Source organism: Canis aureus, chromosome 12, assembly GCF_053574225.1.
Source record: "Canis aureus isolate CA01 chromosome 12, VMU_Caureus_v.1.0, whole genome shotgun sequence".
In the NCBI taxonomy this organism is placed as follows: Eukaryota; Metazoa; Chordata; class Mammalia; order Carnivora; family Canidae; genus Canis; species Canis aureus.
Window position 1 is genome coordinate 18,137,150 of NC_135622.1, and position 16,849 is coordinate 18,153,998.

At 34.8% G+C, this 16,849-nt stretch overlaps 1 protein-coding gene across 3 annotated transcripts in view; it reads right to left on the reverse strand.

Moving 5' to 3' along the window:
• LRRTM4 (leucine rich repeat transmembrane neuronal 4) overlaps nucleotides 1-16,849 on the reverse strand; it is a 698,247-nt gene that overhangs the window by 205,012 nt on the left and 476,386 nt on the right. Inside the window, exon 4 of one of the 3 annotated variants that reach the window (XM_077843051.1) lies at nucleotides 1,798-1,929. The exons of the other annotated variants lie outside the window; for them this stretch is intronic. Within the exon in view, the coding sequence (XP_077699177.1) occupies nucleotides 1,798-1,929 (132 nt within the window). The remainder of the gene's footprint in view (nucleotides 1-1,797; nucleotides 1,930-16,849) is intronic. 3 annotated transcript variants of the gene reach the window in all.

Here is a 16,849-nt window from a genome sequence, read left to right on the forward strand (position 1 = left end):
TATTTTTTTAAAGATTTTATTTATTCATGAGAGAGAGAGAGAGAGAGAGAGAGAGGTAGAGAGAAGCAGGCTCCATGCAGGGAGCCTGACGTGGGACTCGATCTGGGGCTCCAGGATCAGCGGTTCTCCTGGATCAGCGGTCCCCAGGATCTCCTGGGCCAAAGGCTGTCCTAAACCGCTGAGCCACCCGGGCTGCCCTATCACTGTATTTTTATATTACATTTTATTTCTTATGAATTTTTAACATGTTCATAAAAATCAAAGAATCAAGTCTCTTATGGTTACACACTGATATTTAAATATTCTTATCCACACAATTAACCCAGAAGGCCTGTTTTTTAACACTGGACTTTAATTTCTTTGGGGCAAAATTACAATGAGATGATTAATGTAGTTATCAGATACTGTTTTGCTCAACTACAAGTGCTTGCCACCACAGTAAATGCTATAAAAATGTTCATAGTCAGTAAATAAAAATAATTGTTATTTATCTCGTTATGTGAAAAAAGTGATAGTATTCATTCTCTTAGTAGTCAACATGTATTGACCTTGAATTAGGGAACATATGCCGATTATGTGTGGGAAACACAGAGATATGGCTATGAAAATTAGTCTCTGCCTTAGAAGAGAAATTCAGATCGTAGTAAAACATAGACAGGAAATTATCTTTCAGTTATCCCTAACAAAAATTCACAGCTGGGAACAGTAACTAAGCACCATCAACAGAAATCTCCATTCACCTCGGGACATTACTCCTACTCCATACATTCTGCCAAGGCAGAGCCAGTTGGGCCTTGCAAATCCAAACCTGCCTTAAATATAGAAATTTAATATTAGCACTATTTGGAAATATACTCTAAGCATAATTTTAAAATGTGTATTAAGAAAGAGTCTAGGGTTCTGTGTATACTAATGAAATATATAATGTGAGTTTTGTCATAAACATTGAGCAGAGGGTAACTATAAAAATTGGGTATTTGAAGAGTTTGTTTCCTTACCTTGATCAATATTTGGGAAACTGAAATTAATCTGCCTTGAAGGAGGCTTATTGCCTCCTTGATAGAAGAGCAATTATCAAAAAAACAAACCAAAAAAACTTTAAAGTATATTTGCTAACAAAAAGATTGTGTCCAGGGATGCCTGGGTGGCTCAGCGGTTAAGCATCTGCCTTCAGCCCAGGGTGTGATCCCGGAGTCCTGGGATCAAGTCCCACCTTGGGCTCCCTGCAAGGAGCCTGCTTCTCCCTTTGCCTATGTCTCTGCCTGTCTCTCTCTCTCTCTCTGTGTGTGTGTCTCTCATGAATAAATAAATAAAAAACCTAAAAAAAAAAGATTGTGTCCAATGAGATTCTATTTTCCTATGTCATCAATCCTAGGTCATAGGGCACTATATGTTCATGAATATTGTTATCTGCCATTTGCCATATTTCCTTTATTTCTCTAGTTATTTGAATTTGGAAAGAAAGTCAGCTATCAGCCTCCGTTGATTCATTCAAAGTCTTCTTGCATTGAATACAAAGAAATAAGAAACCCTACTGAGTAGCAAAATCATCAACATAATATGAATTCTCAGAATATGTCTAACATTTATATAATTTCACTCTGAAAATCCCAGTGATGCAAATGGAAACTATTTCTTAACCATGCAGAGATTTTATGTTCAAGCAATCAGGCTCTTTCTTTGGGTTTAAACTAAATGGAAAGGAGAGAAGAATTTGAGCCATTGCCTTCATTTTAAGGATGGCAATAAAGAGGTAAGTTTGCATAATTCTTTATAATTTTCCAAAAACCTTCGTACCTTATAGGTGACATAGGATGATGGAGAAATTTGTGACCAGTGGAGGAAACCAGGCTGAGTGATGTGATGTGAACTATTCCAGGTGCTGCAATGTGAGGGAATCAAGAGTAGATCTGTAGAGACAGGATGGACCTGGGTAAAATCCAGAATTGTAAAAGGAGAGTGTGAAAGTCTGAGATGAAAAAAAATCAAGTATAAACCAAACACCAGGATAAGTTATGAAAGCCAGTGTTTAACTAGATTGGCAAACATAGGATACACTTGGAAATTAAGTGAAATGAGGGGTGGAAAATTCTAAGTTTTATTTATTTTTAAATCTTATTCCTATAGATTCTTTTGCTGCAAATTAAAAAACATGTCTTAAAATTTTTTCTTATGCCCAAATGTAGATGAGTAAATTGAGGCTCCAGCAGGTCATGATTTACTCAAGGTTATACATAAAACTAAATAAAGACTCATATTGAAATCCTCTGATTGTAAATACTGCACTCTTTATACTATCAAACCATTACAGTCAAAAGGTTTTAAGTAGTTCATTTAATTCTACTATAATGTTAAAATGGTAAAGACCACTCATTTCTGTTAGTAGAAAAAAGTTGCTGTATAATTCAGGAATGTTTTAATAAATCTACACATGCAAGATAATGATATAGTTAGAATGGAGCAGAAGTGTCTAAGTCGACCTTAAGTTCCCAACCCTTTTTTTAGACTCTAAGCCATCCATTATTAAACAAACAGTATTTCTTAATTTGACCCTTGTGCTTATATTGTGTCCTTCCAAATCTTACCCAAGATTGGAAAGGAAATGATCTGGGGATTTCTAATCATCTTCTCATTGACTCCATAAATTATCTCATCAAGATAAGAAAAGTTCAGGCTATAAAATATTTTAAAATTCATTTGCTTTCATAATGACCAAGTTTTTAGACAAAAAGCCAATCAAAACAGTGATATAGGGGCCACAAGAAAGTTGTATTCTCAGATAGTATGCACTTATTTCTTTGTATACTTTTTAAATAGGAATTATCAAAAACTAAACAGACACCCATTTGACAATAAGCAGGTGATTCTCAGTGGGACTACTTGACAACTGTTGTTTGTGATCATTATCTATATTAGGATTCACCATGTGGTTACCTTAACAATCATGAAATATTTACAGTATTAAATGAAATTTACCATGTTACTATGTTGCCAATCTCATTTTAGGAAAATGGACACGTATTACATAAAGGGATCATCTGACTCAATTAATATACTGTGATTCCTGTAAACATGTTCTCTCAGTTCAGATATGCATTATCGATTTAATAACAGCTGCGTTTTGAGTATGAAATATATTTAATACTAGTTCGCTGAAAGCTATTTCTCAGATTCAGGAATGGTTCAATAGAAAATAGTGTAGGATTTTTCCTGGTAGAATTAAGGAACAACGAAGTATTTGGTGGCTTTTACATGTGTATCTAAAAGAAAATAAGAAACACAGAGACTTGTAGCAGACACTGTTGTATAATTTTAGCTGTTCTACACCCTTATCTCTTTTTTTCTGCAATGGCATATATATATATATATATATATATATATATATATATATATATGCACATTTATATGCCATATATATACATATATATACATATATATATATGTGTGTGTGTGTGTATATATACTGTCCATGTGGTGCCATTTTGGCCTATGAGAATTAGGGAAAGTCTTCTGGCTAGGACATACTCAGGTAGAAAGTCTCTGCACCACCTTCTTCTTCCTGCCCTCATCCGTACTGTGATGCTGGAGTTGCAGATGACTTCTTGCAACCTTCTTCTTGAGGCCAAGAACCAACACATTAAAGGTGGTCGATTACAAAAGCAGCAGAAGCTTGAGATGCTGGGAAAATTACAAAGCCACTGAATCAGAACTAAAAACTGTTCTCAGAAGACTTTATATAGGAGAGTAGACTCCTACTTGCTTAAGCTTGTGTTATTTGGATTTGCTGCCACTATGCAGCCCCAAACATTCCTAACTCTACTGTTTACTCTCAGGTTAACGTGATTTTAAAAATGAAATGGGTATTATATATTTAGCTTTGTATAAGTAGATAATAAAATGGAGGTTTGACAAAATAAGAAACATTAAGTTTAAAAACAACATAGGGATTTTTTTTTCCTGGATTTTGGAGGTAGTGAGAGGATAAAGTTTCAACACTATAGCACTGGAGACATTCAAAGTAACATATTTTAAATTTAGAATGAATTTGTGTGATTGGGTCTTTCAAACTACCATAATTCCAAGCAGTACCTCTTATACTTCTTCCTCCAAAAATAACTCTTTACCTTCTATCAGAATGTGGATACTCTTCAGGAAACCCTTTAAGCTCTTGTTTAAAATTACCCTGTACAAAATAAAAAGGATACATTCCCAGTTGGAAAATTTGGTGACGGGTTTGTGTTAGAAACATGTAAAAGTTGTGTATATTTAAACAAGCTCCCAGCTGTGAATTAATCGGGGGGATAATGTTTTCTTAAGAGTAAATTGAGAAATTGCCTCCTCTGTATTAGAAAGACTGATCCCCAGAGAGATTTGCTTTCAGCTTAAAGCCCCAGTGGGAGAGCATTTCCTTTCTTTTTTCTTCCAATGCCATAGAAAAGGAACAGAGACCAGAGAAGGAATAGAATGCCCCTTCCAGAGACCTTGAGTGACAGAAAGGCAAACAAGGGTCATCACTTTAATTAGCTTTAATAATCCAAAGCAGGGCAAGAGACTCCCTCCTGAGACAAAAGTTGCCAGCTGCCGAGAGGATGTTAGTGAAAATTCTGTTATGTCAAAAGTCTTGCCGCATGATTTGAAGTTTTTATTAAGGAGTACAGGAAGTTAGAGGCTTCTGAGTAACATGTGAAAGGAAATAAAAAAGGAGATGGAATCGAATGCCTTTGTTTTCCGACTCAAAACTGGCTTCATTTAAATGACATAGTCTTAGTATATTATGATAGTTTTATTATCGTACCATATACTCATTACTATTTTTATACGCATTACTTTTAATGATAAAAGAGAATATTGAAGGGGTATATGAATCATTAATGAACTTCCAGGAAAGAATGAATCTGCCCCACCTCACCCCACTCACACACTTGCTTAGTTTCAAAGAACTGAAATAAATAATTTACCCTCTGAACTCTAAGCTCGCAATTCAAAATCTTTCACTTGGCTAGTTCTAGTAAGGGGTGGAATCCTTGACTGTCCATTCACATTGTAACTTTGAATTTTATCATCTGCTCTAACATCTAGAAATATGGTTATATTCATTCGGTTATATTTTAAATGACATGAACTCTAGATTTTCATTAGACTCTGGCCCTTCATATTTTATCAGTACTACATGTTTTAAGTTGTCACTACTACATATTGAGTTGAATTTTCAGTTTGATTTGAACTTTTAAGGAGTGTATGTTTAGAAAACTGAGTTTGTTGTTGTTTTGTTTATTTATTCATTTTGTAAAGCTAAGCATGATCACCTTCTTTTCTGGTAGTAATTAATAAATAGATTGGGCTGCAGGACATTTAGCATTGCGGAGTTCTCATAGTCTTCAACCAGAACGTAGTGGATAGATTCCTTTTGGAGATAAAATGGCCACACAGACTACCAAGCATAGATCAGAGGTTAGGGTCAGAGATCCTCTCTACATATGGCAGATTCTATTTCTAGGTCACTCACGTCTTTTCCTTTTGGAAGCTCCCCAACCTCTGCCCTTCTGCTAAGAAACCAATCATTCTTGTGCAAAACACACAAGCATAATCTAATCAAGCTTCAATATACATGTACCTGGGGCATCTGGGTGGCTCAATGGTTGAGTATCTGCCTTTGGCTCAGGTCACGGTCCTGGGTCCCTGAGATTGAGTCCTGCATCAGGCTCCCCATAGGGAGCCTGCTTCTTCTTCTGTCTATGTCTCTGCCTCTCTATGTCTTTCATGAATAAATAAATAAAATCTTAAAAAAAGAAACTAATCATTTGTTTGTGCATCTAGTTCACAGGAATAGGCACATAATCCAGGATAGTCAATTTGAATATTTTTGGTAGGTAGTAACATGGAAATAACATGGAAGGTATCTCTTGCAACTAAAGTCGCGGGAATTGAAAACAATGGAAGCCCAGAATGACCAGGCACAGCTATTCTGGTGCATGGAGTAAATTTGCTTGAGAATAAAATCAATAGACCCAAAATCTGAAGCAAGAGATGGAGGAAAAGAGATAGATCTCTGATTACTGTTTGCCTTTCTGGATCCATCCATGTCTGGAACAAATTTAATTCCTTTGGACTTTGCAGTTTTATGGGCCACTACATTACTTTTCTTGCTTCAGACAATTAGACTGGTTTCTCTCATATGCAGCTAAAATAAATGTGACAAATACACTGCCTCATTCCCAGTTTGTAAAGTAATCACTAGGGAAAATTTCAAACTAGGTTGCATGAACTATTTTGATGCTGCATTTATCTGAAAGTCAATAGCCAGTAGTGGGAAGAAACGGACTCCAATAAATTATTTCTTTGTTGATTCTGTACAAAGCCGCAGAAAAAGATCTAGTTTATATTTGTGAAGAGTATATGGGATAGTAACAATGAATCTGATTTTACTTATTGTGGTCATCCTTTCTTTGCAAATTCTATGTCAGAATTGTCTTTAAACATAGTATTCATTACTAATTGTGATATTTTCTTGCTATTAAAAAATGATGTTTCTTTTTATAACTAAGGGATGCATAACACTTGGTTGTAGTCAGGATGCTAGTGTTTATTACATGTGAGGCACACTATCCACCTGGTGGCAAAGTACAAACTCTTTTGTAGTAGTAGTAGGACAATACATTTGTTCTTTAACAATTAGAACTCTAAAGAAGAAGTTTCACAATGGCCACTGCATGTCTATTTATTCTCTTGGTTTCATTGAGTGATTTTTCAAAAGAGAGCCAATATATCTCAGGGAATGTTCAGAATTATGCAGTGGGGTACAGAAGGAAAATATGCAGGGATTTTTTCAAGATTTTATTTATTTATTTGAGAAAGATAGAACACAAACAGAGAGGGGAGGCAGAGGGAGAGGAGAAACAGACCCCCCTGCTGAGCATGGAGCCCTATGTGAGGCTCAAATCCAAGACCCTGGCATCATGACTTGAGCTGAAGATAGATGCTTAATTGGCCACCCAGGTGCCCCCAGATGCAGGTTTTTATAATTATCTTTATATTTATAGTTTTAAGTTATCTAAGTTATAATGTAATAATAATTCCAAAATCTCAATGTCTTAACGCCATAAAATATTTCAATCTCTCATGATCTATGTCCAGAAGAGATTGGCTGAGGGCTTTGTCCCGCAATTACTAAGAGCCCCAGGATCATAGTCTCCAATATCTATAGATGCACTAATGTGAAGACATGGTTGCCTTTACTATGGAGTCCCGGAAAGAGAGGGAGGAGAATGCTGTAGGGCTCTTGCACTGCTTTACTGATCAACTAGCTCTACAAGGGCCAGAACATATAGCTGCCCATATGACCCCCCAAAGAAAGAAAAGCTGAATATTGGTGTGCTCTACTAATGCTTGCTGCAGAGTATATTTATTATATATACAATATATTTGCAGAATAATATGAGAATATAACTTTTGAATAATAAATATATAAGGTTATGCTCAAAAAACATACTAGAATTACCCATGATAAAAATTATTTTAAGAACATTATGCCACTTTAAGATCTTGTCTTAGGACTCTACATTTTGGTTCTTTTTTATTTTGCCAATTTTTATTTGCCTTGATGATTGCTTCCAGTCACTAGTGGTTTTTCTATGTTTTCTACAGCCAACCTAGTTTCTCCTAATCTTTCCTCTTCCAAACTCTGTCTAAGTAGGAGGCAAGAATGGGATAAAATTAATATTTCCCATGTCCACCCTATGGGTGTTAGTAATGTTAGTAATCTATTAAAACATAGTGAAGATACTACTAAAATCTAGATCAGGTCATCGAGGTGATTGATGATAATATGCCCTTGACACAAATACAAATTCAAAGAAATTTATTTTTCATTAATTTATGCTGATGGAATGATCAGTTCACATGGGAGTTTGATTTTATTTATTGTACCACAAATATATCATCTGACTCTATCCTATGCCTACTGAAATCACATTTCAGTAGTCATCTCTTCAAATTCCTTAGAGAAAAAAAATAAAAACTTTTAAGAGCCAAATATATTCTACTAAATATTTTGAAAAGATATAAATATAATAAATACATTGTGCATATCATAGTGAAATTATATTAAAAATTCTCATTAAATATTTCTATTCTTCAAGTCCTCCCCTCACTTGCAGGAATTATCTTCTCATTCTCCTTCCCTCCATGAAATAACAAGTCTTGCCAGCAACTATTATCTGCCTACTGAAATTATCACCAGAAAACTTCAAATTCCTTTTTAGAAAAAAAAGCAAAACAAAGAATAATTCAGCTTATCAAGTGAATGAGAATACATGCCACAGAATGCAAGAAAATACTTGTCAAAAAATGCCTGATAAAGGACTATTATCAAAAATGCACAAGAAATTCTTAAAAACTCAACATTAAGAAAACAAATCTGATTAAAAATGGGTCAAAGGCCTTAAAGACACTTCATCAAAGAAGATACAAAAATGGCAAATAAGCCTACGAATAGATATTTCGCATTATACGTCATCAGGGAAATGTTAACAATGAAATACCATTATACACCCAACAAAATAGCCAAAATTCAGAACGCTGATACCACCAAATGCTGAAAAGAATGTGGGACAACAGGAACTCACATTCATTGCTGGTGGGAATGCAAAAATACCACAGCCACTTTGGAAGACAGTTTGCCAGTTCTCACAAAACTAAATATACTCTTACCGTATGATCCAGCAATCATGGTTTTTGGTATTTTCTCAAAGGAGTTGAAAATGTATGTTCACACAAAAACCTACACATGGATGTTTATAGTAGTTAGATTCATAATTGACAAAACCTGGAAACCCAGATGCCCTTCAGTAGATGAATGGATAAATAAATTATGGTACATCCAAACTGTGGAATATTATTCAGTGTTAAAAAGAAATGAGCTATCAAGCAATGAAAAGACAGACTTAAACACAGATTACTAAGTTAAAGAAGCCAATCTTAAAAGGCTATATACTATATTATTCCAACAATAGGACATTGTGAAAAGGCAAAACTATGGAGACAGTAATAAGTGGTCCCCAGGAGTTGAGGTGAGGAGGGATGAATAGATGAAGCACAAAGACTTTTAGAGCAATGAAAATGCTCTGTACACTATAATGGTGGACATATGCTGTTATACATTTATTCAGGCCCATAGAACGTACAATGGTGAGGAGTGAACCCTAATGTAATCTATGGACTCTGAGTGAGGAGCAGTTCTATGGACTCAAGTTCGTCAGTTGTAATAAATGAACTACTCTCATGGGGAATGTTGGTAATGGGGGAGGCTATGTATGCATGGGAGCATGGAGCATATCAAAAATGTCTATACCTTCTCCTTAATTTTGCTGCAAACTTAAAACTGCTCTAAAAAAAAATCTTTAAAAAAATAAAACACCAGGCACCCAGGTGGCTCAGTTGGTTAAGCATCCGACTTGTGATTTCCTCGCAGGTCATGATCTCTGGGTTGTATGTTGGAGCCCCACACTGGGCTCTGTGCTCAGCGTGGAATCTGCTCGAGATTTTCTCTTCTCTGCCTCTGCCCATTCCCCTACACTTCCTTTTTGAATAAAATCTTAAAAAATAATAATAATAAAAATAAAACAATTCAGCTACTAGATCTAAACTGGTAATATCTAAATTGGTATAGCCTATCATATTGTTTAGCAAACTAAATCACCTCCCAGGCATACTTAATTAGAAAACAGCCATTATCAACTGTCATGTAAGCAAATGTGTCTTTTGTTCTTAACTCCCACTTCAACCATCTTATCAAAACATTTTTTCACCAACAATTTCATTACTTCTGCAATAGATATTCTAGGGAATGCAATTTCTATATATTGTTATCTATATTCTCTGCATATCGTATATATGTGCATATCATATTTGTATATATATCATATATATGTATATCATAATATATCATATCATAACAGGTGGTTATCATATCTATATCATATCTATATCATAATATAGAGAGAATATTTGGAATATATTGATAACTATATCTATATATCTATCTATGAACATGACTTAGAATATTTTGACTTAGGATTTTTCAACTTTATCATGATGCAAAGGGCATATACACATTCAAAAGAAACCATGTTTTGAATTTTAAATTTGGATCTTTTCCTGGCTAGTGATTTGCAGTATGATACTCTCTTGTGATGCTGGGCAGTAGTAGCAAGCCACAGCTCACAGTTACCACAAGGTCACTAGGGTAAACAATTGATACACTTAGAATCATACTGTACCCATATAATTATGCTATTTTCCACATTCAATAAATTACATGAGATATTCAACACTTTATTATAAAACAGGCTTTGTGTTAGATGATTTTGCCCTACCATAAGCTGATGTAAGTGTTCTGAGTACATTTAAGGCAGGCTAGGCTGAGCTATGATGTTCAGTAGGTTAGGTGTAGTAAGTGCATCGTTGTCTCAGGATATTTTCAGTTTACAATGGGTTTATCAGGATGCAATCTCATTCTAGGTTGAAGAAGATCTATATTATTGAGCTTTCATTCTTGTAGCTCCCTTTATTTCTGGAATGCTTTAAATATCCTCAGTCTTGGTCATAGACTTTCTTAACCCTGGAAAAAAGTGATTGAGTGGCAAAGTAAAAGCCCACATTTGAAATGTAATAATTTATTTAATATGCTCCCCACACTGGTCTGTCCTGCTTCCATTTTTTTTTATGTTGCTAATAGCTTACCACAAAAGCCAGCACTGGTAGTTTGTGATGGACCAAAAGATATTTTTAATTAATGATCTCAAGATTTGAAGAGAGTAATTCATTTTTTGCTCCAGTATAAAAAGTTAATTAAAAATTTGAATCTGCAACTATATGAAAATAACATAAACAAAGGTATGTGTTAGGTATAGGAGGAGAAATGGGTGCCTTTTTAAATATGAAGTTATATTTATTGAGAAATAAGATAATAATGGATTAAGAATGTATATTCTAGAGCTATCCTTGTTCTTGTCTTTAAAATTACTCCTGGCCTGGGCAACTTACTTAACTTCCCTAAATTCCAGTATCCTGAGCTAGAAAATGGGAATAATGAAACTCAGGGTTTAGGATTGTTAGGATTTGATCTTAAAAATCTATATCCAGGGATCCCTGGGTGGCACAGCGGTTTAGCGCCTGCCTTTGGCCCAGGGCGCGATCCTGGAGACCCGGGATCGAATCCCACGTCAGGCTCCCGGTGCATGGAGCCTGCTTCTCCCTCTGCCTGTGTCTCTGCCTCTCTCTCTCTCTGTGTGACTATCATAAATAAATGAAAAAAAATCTATATCCAGCATATAAAAGCTGATGATGATGGTGATGACAACTTTAGGTGTGATCTCTCTAACTTTCGTTTTCTGTCTATACTGGCCTTACTTAGGCAAGTGACTTAAAATATCTATGATTTGGTTTCATTATTTCAAACATGGAGTGATTAAAAGTATATGGGGGAAATAACACAAGCAATAGCAATAAAGTAGGTAAACTACCAGCAGGACAGTTAATAACTATTGGCTATTCTTTCTTATTGTTAATAATGGTATTTTTAATATATCTAATAAGGTAATACAATTGCTCTTCTTTATTTGATTCAGAGGGAGGCAATCTTCCATGAACCCTGAGCAGCTCTGCAAGTTCTTACTGGGGAAGCCAAAAAAGCAACACTCTAATTACTCTTTACTAGGACCATTTTTCAGGGTTATGTTTGTGGGGCAAATCTGGAAAGATTAGGTATCATTAGGTATCACCTCTCCCTCCCTTTTTTACACCTCCCCTTCACATTTGTCCCCACCCAGAAAAGGAACGGGTATATTTCTGCTTTTTATCAAAATGCTGAATCCCTCAAACTCAATAATCCTATCCCATAACAACCAGTTTCATGTGAAGGCAATCTGTGTTAGGCTTTTTGCATTTCTTCAGTAGGCTTTGAGGGCCACAGGGGACTGATGAAAATCGTTGTGAAGCTCTGGCTAATGTTGTTGCCATAAGTAATAAAATCCTTTGTTCCTGACCCAAGGGATTCAACATTCTTGAATTTGTGGCAAGGTAACATATTAGCTTGTAAGTAGGCTAAAATTTCAGATACTGCACAGTTCTTGACATATGGCTACCTCCAAAACATATTATGAAACAGTAGTTTCCCAAGGAATACAAAAAACGAATTACTGAAATAATTGTTCTATTAAAAACAAGTTAGGAAATTACAATATATGGCATTCCATCAAAGTTAAATAGTTACCCCACCTAACTAGGAAAATTAAATTTTTGCTCAAAGCCCCTCCTGACATTTTGATCTAAATCAAGAGGAAAGGTCTAAGGGTAGAGCTCAGCTGAAGCTGATAACTGACAAATGTGTCTTATTATAATGCTTGAGATTGTAAGGAGAAATATGTCTTGAGAAACTGAACTTTTAAATTTTAGAGTTTCATATATAGATGTAAAGTTCAGAAAAGGCATAAAAGATAACGATAAGGAACAATTTTGAATTGAAAGGGCTATCTATACAATTCCTTGTTTTAATGTGGCTGTTTTTTGTGAGTTGTTTACACATATTTGAAAGGTAGTATATTCAAAAGCAATGTATTGAATTTTTTTTTTTTTTTGCCACTAAGTTTATGTTCAAATGAAGTGTGAATGCAAAATGTTTATCCTTGTGAATTCGGGTCAAGATATCACTGTGCTTTCAGTTGGAATCCTTCCCACCTTGACTCTAAATATATAAAAATGGTAGTTAAAGTATTTTTACATCATATAGATATCCCTGTGAAACAAAAATGGAACTGAAATCCATAACAATAAATGAAGCCTGAGCTACAGTTCTATGAAGTTCCTAGATCAAAAAGTAGTAGAGGCAGCTGGGGGATTGACTCTATCAGAATAGGAAGTACCAGACTATTCTATATGTGGCTGTGGGCAAGAGTCATGCTGAAGTCTCAAAACACACAAAAATAAGTGTAAAAAAAAAAAAAAAGCCATAATTACTGCCTGGGGCTGCTCTGGGAAAGTTGAAGGGAACAGAGATATCCACCCAACTGAGACCAGGGCTAAGCCATCTAGACTCAAGAGTTAGAAATATGACATCCCTATAAGATTAGAGCCCTAAAATTCCAATGTAAGAAGTGTTTCTGAATGTAGGATCTCATTTTGTAGGTTGGAAACCACTAAAATAGATGAGTGACCATGGGAAGTAAAAAATAAATGTGTGCACACATTCAGACAAACACTTATTCAAGATGAATTGACATAAAAGTCTAAAGCACAAAGAAACATGAATAACTTAAAAAACAACCAGAAAACTCAACAAATGAGAGAATTAACTTATGAGGGTATGCAGATAATATAGCAATATTATGAAATGGGCTATAAAATTATCTCCTTAATCTTTTGGAGGGATAAATGAAGGAATAATGTTCATAAATTGCCAACAGGAAACTATGAAACAAAACATAGGGAGATATGAATCAGAAATGAGATATAAAAATGCCATTAAAAATCCTAGAAAATTGAGACACCTAGGTGTCTCAGTGATTGGGCATCTGCCTTTAGCTCAGTCATGATCCCTGAGTCCCGGGATGGAGTCCCACATCAGACTCCCTGTGAGAAGCCTGCTTCTCCCTCTGCCTATGTCTCTGCCTCTCTCTGTGTGTGTCTCTCATGAAAAAATAAATAAGATCTTTAAAAAGATCCTAGAAATTAAAGACATTATCAAAGTAAAAATAGATGTGATAAATTTTAGATGAGCCACAGAAGTAGAAAAAATTATTGAACTGTAATGTCATATGAGAAAATGGCTAAAATGGTATATAGGGAAAAAAGTTAAGAGAAATGGAAGATAGTTTTAGATTAATCAACATATAAATCAAAGAAGTTTCCAAAGAGGAAAAAAATACAGAACAGCGGTAATGTTTAAAGAAATAATGACTGATTCATTTTCTGAATCAATGAAAGACATGAATCATCAGATAGCAAGCCAAAGAGTATTGATGAGGATAAATAAAAAATAAACACATACCTAAACACATTATGAAATTACTGAACAACAATAATGAAAATAATTCTTAAAAGCTATCAGGGAGAAAAATCAGAGCATTTATACAGGAATCACAACTACTGATACAATTCTCTCAACAGTAACAAGAACAGCCGAAAGACTACAGAGTATTATTGTCGAAGGTCTCAGAGAAAAATCACAGCCAATCTTAAATTTCACACTCAACTAAATTACTATGATTGACTCCCATATTATTAAGTGTGCTTTAACAAAACATCAGTATTCAAATATTAAAATTATTTGCAATAAACAAATAATTTAAAAATTCCCTACTAAAAGATACAGTGAAGTGTGAACCCAGGAGGAGGACTGTGATATCAGGAGCAAAAGAAATATAGAATGTTGGGGAAAAATATATTTTTTTAAAAAGGATGGATTCAAAATTCTAAATAACAATAACAATGTAGACGGGGAAGCCTAGTGAGTGAGTGTCAAAAAGCTACCGTCTAGCTCAAAAGGAAGATAAATATTGTAAATAATCTTAGATTTTGACAAAAAGATATATAGTTAAACATGTATAAAAAGACATCAAGTAGGATTTATTCACTTATTCAGTACATATCTATTTAGGGCTTAATATGTGCCCTAAATAGATATGGAACCTCAGCCAATACCCTGAGCTGAGGAAAAACTGTGAAGTTTCCGATATTCTGAAGACAATCACCAGCTGCAGAGGGACAGCGCTGGCCATCAAAGCTTACTGCCCTGAGAGTTGCTGTGAAAGCATTCACATTCCAAGGGGTAAAAGAGAGTGCTTGATATGTAGTTCTGAGGCTTGGGTTGTATTGGAACATGGAGACTGGTAACCAGTTCTAGTAAAGAAATGTCTATGGAGGTGTTTAGTATACTAAAAGGACTTGAAGGCATCATGGTGCAGCATACCTTGGATAAAGATGGGACCTTTCTTGGCAGAAACTTTCCTTAGCTCCACAAAGAGCAAAAGGCCATGAGACTGGCAGGAAGGCACTTGGAAACCATAAACCGTATTTACCTTCTAAGATATAATTGTGCTGATTTGTAAAATTATGGTTGCTTTATTTTCACTTCTACGAAGAGCTCTATTAATACAATATGGTATAGATTGCACAGTACAAACTGTTCTCATATAAAATTGAATTGAAAAAAAAATTGAATTGACTGGTGAGGTGTATAACTAGCATCATGTAACCAAATTCAGAACATATTAGTTCACCATGAATAGTCTTAGGGAAGTGTGAGGTAGAAGAAAGGTCATGTGCTTGGATATGAGAATTTCACAATTGGATGAGGATGTGTTATTAAAGAGATGATATGTGAACATTTCCACTTTACTCAAAGGTGGCTTAGTGTCTTCTGGTCAATTGCATATTATAAGCCCTTCAATGTATTCCTCATTGTTTCCAACAGAATACAGCTCAAGGAGCTGAGCTTTTCCTTAGTATACAAATTCTGTATTATCCTCTATTCCATCAGATGACAACAACAAAAAAGATAACTTAGATCAATTTTGAGGGTTTCCTCTAGCTACACATAGTTTAGAAAGGTCATGGAGTTGAGGTAAACCTTTTTTTGAGCAATATCTAAAAAAATAACAATATGACAAGACACTCAACATCACTAATCGTCAGAGAAATGCAAATGAAAACCATGATATATCACCTCACACCTGTTTGAACAGCTATCATACAAAATACAAAGAGATAACAAATGTCAGCAAAGATATGGAGAAAAAAGAACACATGTGCTCTGTTAGTGGGAATATAAATTGGTGCAGCCATTATGGGAAACAGTATGGAAGTTCCTCAAAAAATTAAAAATAAAACTACCATATGATCTAGTAATTCCACTTCTGCATATATATTAAAAGAAATGAAAATAAAAGATTGAAGAGAGGTACCTGTATCTCATGTTCACTGCAGTATTATTTACAGTAGTCAAGATATAGAAACAACCTAAATGCCCATCAACAGACAAATGGATAAAGAAGGTGTGGTGTACACATACATACAGTGGAATATTATTCAGAAACTAGAAAGAAAGAAATCCTGCCATTTGCAACAACACGGATGGACCTTGAAGGCATTGTGCTAAGCAAAAAGATCCAGACAGAAAAGAAAAATACTGCATAATCTCATTTATGCATGGAAACTGAAGAAAAAAAAAGTAAAATGCATAGAAACAGAGAGCAGAAAAGTGGTTACCAGGGCTGGATAAAGTCTGACACTCTACTGTAAATCATGATGACTAGAGTTGATAACACTGTATTGTATAATTAAAATTTGCTGAGAGAATAGAACTTAAAAATTCTCACACACACTTCTTCTCCCTCAAAAGAAAGATAAATATGTGAGATAATAGACACGTTAATCGACTAGATGGAAGAAATCCTTTTGCAATGTATACCTAAATCAAATCACCATAATGCACATCTTAAATATCTTACACTTTTTCAGTTATACTTCAAGAAAACTGAAAAAAAAATAACAAAACTAAATTAAAAAAAAAGAAATGAGATGAGAATCATGACATTCCTAGTTTCTTACTAATGAAAGCTGTGCCAATTTGTATAATTTTGTTTAGTGTTGTCTAAAATGTTCTTTTTGCAGGTTGCCAAACGGAGAAAGAAGCTTTCAGAGGAAAAAATATGTGTGGAGCTGCTTCTTTGAAGAACCGTAGGGAGAAGTCAACTCTTAATGATTGTATAAAGTAAAATAAAATGTTGCTTAACAACATATATCACTAAAAATTAACAAGGAAGGGACACCTGGGTGGCTCAGCGGTTGAGCA